The 8,881-nt window shown below is 27.4% G+C and overlaps 2 protein-coding genes across 6 annotated transcripts in view; one reads left to right on the top strand and one right to left on the bottom strand.

The window, feature by feature from the left end:
- Positions 1 to 1,106, top strand: part of LOC112598708 (putative protein TPRXL) — a 4,486-nt gene extending 3,380 nt beyond the window's left edge. Inside the window, exon 3 of one of the 2 annotated variants that reach the window (XM_025345269.1) lies at positions 12 to 1,106. In XM_025345269.1, the coding sequence (XP_025201054.1) occupies positions 12 to 594 (583 nt within the window). In that variant the 3' untranslated portion in view covers positions 595 to 1,106. The remainder of the gene's footprint in view (positions 1 to 11) is intronic. The other variant, XM_025345268.1, reaches the window with a different exon arrangement.
- Positions 1 to 8,547, bottom strand: part of LOC112598707 (ADAMTS-like protein 1) — a 171,162-nt gene extending 162,615 nt beyond the window's left edge. For all 4 annotated transcript variants that reach the window (XM_025345267.1, XM_025345262.1, XM_025345265.1 and 1 more), the window contains exon 1: positions 8,198 to 8,547. The gene's annotated coding sequence lies outside the window, so the exon portion shown is untranslated. The remainder of the gene's footprint in view (positions 1 to 8,197) is intronic.
- Between the last annotated feature and the right edge of the window lie 334 nt (positions 8,548 to 8,881).

Here is an 8,881-nt window from a genome sequence, read left to right as displayed (position 1 = left end):
GAACCAAGCACATCTTTAAGCTCTGTTCAAGATCCATCTTCGTCATCGATATCTACGGAAGAACTAAGCACATCTTCAAGCACTGTTCAAGATCTATCTTCGTCATCGGTATCTACGGAAGAATTAAGCACATCTTCAAGCACTGTCCAAGGTCCATCTTCGTCATCGTTAACTACGGAAGAACCAAACACATCTTCAAGCACTGTCCAAGGTCCATTTTCATCATCGGTATCTACGGAAGAAGCAAGCACATCTTTAACCACTGTTAAAGATCCATCTTCGTCGTCGTTAACTACGGAAGAACCAAACACATCTTCAAGCACTGTCCAAGGTTCATCTTTGTCATCGTTAACTACGGAAAAACCAAACACATCTTTAAGCACTGTTCAAGGTCCATCTTCGTCATCGGTAACTACGAAAGAACCAAGCACATCTTCAAGATCTAAAGTATACACAACTTCACCGTCAACGACCACAAAATTACCAAATAATCCGTCTGAAAATGTTTTATGTCACGAATTTATGCCCTTTTTTTATCGCTGTGAAACTTCAAATGCAATATATATAATAAAGTCAATGCACAATATCTTATAATATAAAACGAATTTTTCATAAAATATTCTAGAATGCTACTCAGTACTATAGTCTTATAAAATATTATTATTAGCTATGTATAGTTGAAATCACATTTAATGACTATCATTAATGTGTTTCATATTATCATTAACATTCTGTTTTAAGTAGATTTTTTTTCATTTGTATCTAAACCTATATTATAATTTACTGGTGAATATAGTTTATAAAATATTATACATCCTTAACTGTTTTAAATATCATTGTTAAATGTGTCATTGTTATTAGTTCTGCAGGCTAGTTGATTTATAAATACTTTGCGCTTTTAAACATCTAGACGGTTTAATGGCGATAAACAATACAATAAAAATGTCTTATTCAAACTTTTTCTCTTATATAATAATGCAAAATACACATAATGAACGATTCATATTTCCTGTCTATAGTAGTGGAGTAGCTTGTGTGGAAGCGAAAATATAAACTATCTAGCAGTTTTTGGCATAGTATTCGAATTGTATAAGCAGAATAAATATGTAATTTTAAATAATATAATTCATTTATATAATGAAAAATAGTAATAAAATCTCTATAAATGCATTTTAAAAATATAAGATATACGTCTTTAAATGTCACCTTAGTAACTGTTAAAGAAGTACATTATATTTGTTTTAATAACTCTCTCTAAATAACTAATTTAAAAAAAATTTAAAATAATGTTTACTTTTAGTTCAAAATGATTTTACTTTTAAATTTTTATATATATACAGTAAAAGCCGCTTATTAGAAACACTTTGGGACCAAGGTGAATTGTGTCAATTAACCGATTGTTTCTAATAAGCGATTGAAAAAAAAAATGAATAATAGGTACGCGAAAAAAATATGTATGTATGTATGTACCTATATTGTATAATTTAAAAAAGTATGCACAATTGTGTATATTTTACGATATTATGTAAAATATTTATCATTCGTAATTTGTTTTTTTACGTCGAGTAACTCCATGACCATATTTTCATACGAGTAATATTGCCCCTTTAGCTTTGTCACTTATTTTGAGTGCGTATGTGTGTTCAGGTAGAGCTCCAAAATAAAGCCCAGTCTCGTCCGCATTGAAAATATCAGAGCGTGTGTATTGGGCTAGCAAATCGGTCAAATGAGTTTCAAACCACGAATGGTCGCATGAAAATTGGCTAAAATCTTAGCGTTTAGACATTTTTAGATTTTTAGAAAAAGGAAACACTAATAATCTTTACATACGCACGCTGAAGCTAAACTACAAACGGTACGACCAGTACGTACAGAAAGAGCATTCTCGCGATAAATTACAGTAAAAATAAACGTAACGACAACAAAGATAAAATTGAAGTACATTGGTTATCGCTAGATAATCGGTGTATATGTCAACTGACCTTCTCCCAATTGTTTCAAATAACCGATGTGATGTTTCAATAATCCGATTTATTTTCAATGTTCTAATATACGGCCGATCCGTCCCGAGACATTTTGTTTCAATAACACGATTGTATCAATTATCCGTGTTTCTAATAAGCGGCTTCTACTGTATATAATAATAATATTTAAAAACATACTGTTATAATTTATCTAACATAATATCAAACTGATATCTTGTACTGTTTAATTACTAAATCACAATAACATAATAAATTAATATTATTTAATAAATATAATATTAACACATTTTAAAAAAAGTTACAGATTATATTAATGAGGACGTATATGGAAAATATAGTTTATTTAGCACCAAGTTATTATAATATTTTTTTCAGAAAAGTTAATTTTCATTGTTTAATTTAGACTTTTGTGGTATTTTTAATTTAATAATTTATTTATTTTATATTCTGAACAGAGCGGTAAATATACTTAATTTATGTTGATGTGTATTGATTTTATGTACATAGACACTTTTCTAATAGTAAAAATGTTCAGATCATCAATTTTGAGGTAGATTTCAGATAGCAAATTAAATTTAGCTTATACTAAGGTAGACTAGAAATAAATATTCTTCAATACTACTTAAATATTTAAAAATAAATATGAATATTTGTTAAAATATTCATATTCTCATAAAATATTTTTTTTATTAATCTTGGTTACTAAAAAGTTAGCCTGTTTTTATTCATAACATTTTTCATAATATACAATGATTTATCATTAAATTAAAATTTAACACATCCATTACAGTGACAATTTAAGACAAGATACATTTAACACTTAGGTACCGTAGGTACAGCAGAGCAGTTACTTCTTTATTGACGGTTTATTTTTTATAACAATTTTCTAATAATTGGACAAAGTTTTGAAATATTAAAAATATAATATGTTTGTTTTGATATTTATAGTTAAAGATCATTTTTTTGAACAGAACACTAAAAATTCTTAATTAGTATTCATAATATTATTATACACCAAATAAAATATATGATTAATATAATTTATCGACATATTGATAAATTAATAATGTGTTAAAAAGTACATACGTACACATACGAATAAAGTGAAATTCTATTGATTTTATAATCACTTTGAAAACCTCAACAGAAGTAAGTATGTATTAATATTATATATTTTAAAGTTTGTAGCAAATGTATCATAAACTATGCAGACTATTTTGAGTGAAGTTTCCTTAACATTTAAGTGTTCAAAAACATTATTCATAAAATATTTATTGTATTTCTTATACAAGTGAGTTATGAAAATTTGAATAAGGCTTGACTAACTTTGTATTTAAATGTTAAACTATTAAATGCATTATTAGATTTCTTATTAAAATTAATATAAATAGGTAACTATTTAAAATAATTTAATATTTATTATTATGTTTTATTATGACTTGTAAAATTAATATACTATTAATAGAATTGTATTTTTAAATGTCCATATAAGTAAGTATTTAAATTACGATTCTTTTTTTTTTTGTCATATAAAATTGTAGTAACAGTATATAAGATGATATTAAAATTACTAAAGGTTCAATTCATTTTCTATTATTAAAAAAATAAAAATTAAGAAAAAATATAATTAACAATATCTATTATTTTTTATAATTTATAATCATTATTCGTAAAGACCTAAATCTATTCACTCGGTTTATAGTCAGGTGGAATTGATTTAAAAGTTAATAAAAATAATATAATTTGGTATAAATTATATTTATTATTATTATTATTATTATTATTAGGTATTATATATTAATAACAAAATAAATGTAATATTTTCGAAAAAAAATTAAATTAATCTTTAGTATCTAATAATAATTGTAAAAATATTATCACGAAATGTCTTTAGTGATGTAGGCTGTTAGACTCTATCTGCTTAGAATCGTTTTTTTGAGTATCGTGTTGATAAATTGTTGAATTCAAATTCAAATTGTACACGTCTATTACAGTTACCTCTACTATAAAGCAGAGTGATACATATTTGCACTTTTTTAATTAAGAATTTATATGTTGACATAATACTCTTATATAGATTTTATGTGTATTCTATAATATTTTATAACAATTCACACAGTATATATATATAAAAAAAAATAAAACATAAAACATCACTTTCACAAAAAAAATTATCAATAATGGTTTAATGATGTCAAACATTATTATATAATGCAAAAACTAGCCAATAAAGATTTATACATCCGCAATAACACTCTTGGTCATTGTTTATTTCCGGTCGGAAATATAAACCAATAGCTTAGTTCATAAATCATTTTCTAACTGGCAAAACTTTTACGTGATAAATGGTTTGTCTAATATACCATTTATTAGTTATTACTTTATATACTATATGTTAAAGTAAAAATTTAAATCATGATTTCATAACCATTTTCATGAATAAAAAACTGTATTAGATTTTTATCATCAACAAATAAATTAAATTTATGCATTCCATACATTTTAACTTTATTCAAAGCAAAAATATATTGACTAATAGATATGTATACTAAGCAATAACTTCTTCATGTATTAAAGTAAATAAGTGTAAAGTGTTTATTTGTTTTCATATTGATATCATATTATATAAACTGCTGCTTTTAAAATATTTTTATTACTGTCCACTATCAGTATGCTACATGTTAAAAACCACGTTTTTAATGCTGACAAGAGAAAAAAAAGACAAAAATTTAATATCTAGGTTAAATTCAGATTTCAGTATCTTATTGCACAACAGTTTTCTAACTCCAAGCCGATATTAAACATATATTTAACACCGAAACATTTAATATTTATTTTGATAATTACATGGTGGTTTCATGAACTACTTTGAACTAAATCCTTCACAACTACCATTTTCAGTAATTTACAAACAGTATAAAATTGTTATTAAAAATAAATTTACTGTGAATTTATCATGTTTTGTAATTTTATGAAAATTTTTTATCAAAATTTTAATTTTTTAAAAAAATATGCAGTTCGAATTTGGTCTCGAATCCATGTCCCCTGTTCCCCATTGATTCGACATTACCTAAATTATCATTACTTTTTTTTTTGAATCATTCGCAGTTATATAACTATAAACTACACTCAGGCCACAGCTAGAAGACAATGACTGTGTAGGTAATCGTCTTTAATCATAGATGAAAAATAATTGAAATTCGCTAGTTCAATCAGAAATGAATCCACCTTAACTTCTTTCAACATCCAGTGCAGGTTATTTTTTCGAAAATTAGTATGTTGCAGCCTTTTTTCATTTACATTATTGTTGTGTTGCAAATCATCAGTTGATGGTTTCGAATCGTCCATCCTCTGTTACTTTTTTAATAAGACGTAGAAACACTCTGCAGCTATGTTTTCTGCTACAGACTAGTGGCGAATGTTTTCATTGCAGGCGTAATAATTTGTATTCTATACAGTTGTCCTACTAGCAAATTATAATAATCCCAACATATTCCATAGACATCGGCCAACAAACGAAATGATTATGAGGAAGTTTCCCAGAAAATGAATGCGCTGGGGATATTCGTTACAATCGCGATGAAACCGTATTCCGCCTATTTATTACTTAATAAATACAAATGGATACTTTCGAGTATATTTTTATACTCGCAATACCGTACTTTTTTTAAAAACACGCAGTAAACAGTTTTTAAAGGCTCAAATCATACTTTCGATGTGTTTTGTTCACAAAGTATAGACAATTTTCGCGTATTCGAAATAACTTACATTCGTTTTAAAATATTAAAAATATTTAAGTACATAAATTAAAAAAAACGTTTTTAAATTATTATATAGTTTAAAATATAATCATAAAAAGTTATTTCTAAAAAAAACCTATATTAATGCCCTAATTTAATTAATAAGATCCAACCCTCTTGGTAGAATCATTAAAATTAAAAAAGAAGCCACGAGTATTTAAAGTTTTCATAAATCTCTATACAACGATGTTGAATTGTACATTAAAACATTTAAGCTATAATAAGAATAAATATTCATAAAGCTTGTGTGGTTGGAATAAAAAAAAAGTACATAAAGAAAAAAAAATTGTGACAAAAAATACTTTTTAATGATGACATTAACTATATTAAAATGTTCCACAGTCTGTATAACTGAAGTAGTATAGTTAATAACAATTTATTTAATTACCTTTATATTACCATTTACCATAGCCACGAATAAATTGGAAATAAAATGAAAAATATTTTCAACTACATAAAATTATGTGTTTACCATTTGTACTGAATTCACGTGGGTTCCCACTTTGATTGTAATCATGTTAATAAATTAGAAAAATATAGTAATTATTAGTGATTATCGTATTTTCTTTATATCATCGTAAACATTTAACTTTACAGGGTATATAATAGTAATATATTACGAATAAATAAAAATAAATATGACAATGCTATTTGATAACTACTTTATTTTATTCATACATTTTTATAGTAATATACTATTGTTATATTGAATGAAAGCACAAAAATATAGTAATACAATAAATGAGTAGGTTTAAAAAATTATATGTTACTTAAGGACGTGACTTTATCATCTTTCATAAGGTCTATAGTTATTTGAATGTATCAATGTGGAAAAACTCAAGTACTACTTAAAATAATTCACTTTATTATTGTAGATATTAAGAACTTTCAAATAAATACTAAAACTTAAAAAACACAAATTTTCGTTATTATAATGTTTGTAAAAATGTTAACTTCACGTTACAGTCTAAAAAAAAAAAAAAAGGTACTCCAAATAAAATAATGATATAATTATGTTAATAATAAATATAAATTATAAAAAAAAAATTATGAAACATTATTTTTGATTATGTAATATAAATTTTTAATTTACAAAATAAAAATAACTACTTATCTTTGGTTTATTGTTAAACAGATTTTTGGTATTCATTAATTAAAAATAAACTATGTCTAAAAATCCCATTTTTTTTTTTTTGTTTAAAGCCTAGTTAAAAAAGTCAAAATGTTTGTATATTAATTTTTATAAAGTTAAATATTTATACACTGTAAATATTTAAACAAATTAATATCTAATTGTTTATTTCACTGTAATTTAAAATCATTATAGTGATTTAGAATTGAAATATGCTACTCGTATTTTACTAGTGTAGTAATAATTATAATTATATATTAAAACTCGTGGGTTTATTTTTTCCAACGATTTGATCTCAGGTGTAGTATAATAATAATTGTACAGTAGGTGCACAATGCAAGTATTTTTTAGGTATTATAGACAAACTAAAAAAGATTTTTCGCGTCAAAAAAGAAAAAAAGTTTTTCAGATAAAAGAAATATATTTGTATTTTAGAATAGAAAAACTATCAATTGAAACAGTAAAAAAGTTTATGGGCTAACTTGAATCGTCTAAAACAACAAATACAATTTGAATGAATTCGATATTTATCGGTTTTGTTTATGTTTGTGTGTACAAAACGTATACACATAGGACTCCGTTACGTCGTAGTCCGGAAAAAGTCAACAAATAATCGCGGTCGCGTAGGTAACTTTTGATTATAGGTAATACGGTTGGAACGACCGGGATGGCAATGTTTCTCAATAATAGGCTATCTGCACGGAAACCAAAAACAGACCAAAAAGTATGTATTTTGTAGATGTTAATATAACTACGATACATTTTGTATGCACGAGCAGCCCCATATAAAGGAGTTGAAAGTCGTAAATCAGGTCCGTAAACAATCGTTACGACAATACATCGTAGATATGATATATTTACTAGACATATTTGTAAAAAATCACGCTTAACCTTTAAACTTTTTAACCGCGATCATGTAATTGCGTAATATTATTTTATTTTTAAAATTTTGTTACATACGATTTTCATACGTTACGCTTTTTGGTAATAAAAAGTTACTAAAAAAACAATAATATTTTAAAACTTCTTAAACATAAATGTAAATAACGAATATTATAAATAATAATTTTCTTTGTATATTATCATTACTTTAAAAGACGATTTTTTTCTTTGACGTTCGACTCTATAAGAAGCTTCTTACAATAATATGTTTGTCTTACTTAATATCAAAAATGTACAATGATGTACCTATTTGAATGGAATTATTATGTATAATTATGAATATATAATACATAATATGTACCTACTTATATTATGATGATAGAATTCATACTACTTACATGTCAAAAAACAAACTTAGATGTGGTGATCACTTGGCAGAGGGCTGGCTATGATTTAGCGGGCGCGTCGTGGCGTCCACGTGGTGGGCGCGTTACTCGTCCCGGCGGTGGCCGGCCGTAGGAGGTATGGATACCCGAATAAAATTATGAAAAAAACGTAAAAATGAAGAAACAGTGTCGCGAGCAGTATTTTATCGTCGTGTACCGTAATATTATTATCGTATTATTATAAATATAAATTATTATAATATTATCGTTATCGCCGTACGTGTTCGTCGGGAAAACGCGCGGTACTGCGTGCGGTGTGCGTCGTCGGTGGCGCCGGTGTCGGATATGTGTGTCGCTCTGCCGGCCGGCCAGTCGGTCGTGTCCGCTCACGGTCGCGGGGGGCGCAGTGTGTCGTGGTAGTTTAACCGACGATGCGGCGGTGGAGGTGCACGCGCGCCCGCGCGAAGTGGAAACTCGCACGCGCTCGGAGCCGACGGGATTGCACACCCTCGTCCACGATCGACGGTCGGTCGCGACGACTGCTGTGCGGCGCGGTGGATGTCGTACACCACACGTCGACGACGTCTCTCAGTCGTCCGCGGAGAGTTTGAAAAATGTGCCCTCCCTGACGATCCGCACCCGCCCCAACCCCACCACCGATTCGTCCGAGTGCGGTTTTCCCGGAACGGAGACAAT

The sequence above is a fragment of the Melanaphis sacchari genome, unplaced genomic scaffold, assembly GCF_002803265.2.
Source record: "Melanaphis sacchari strain LSU unplaced genomic scaffold, SCAv2.0 Contig4_pilon_pilon, whole genome shotgun sequence".
NCBI classification, from domain to species: Eukaryota; Metazoa; Arthropoda; class Insecta; order Hemiptera; family Aphididae; genus Melanaphis; species Melanaphis sacchari.
Note: the sequence above shows the minus strand (reverse complement) of the source record. Positions and strands in the feature narration are given on the sequence as shown.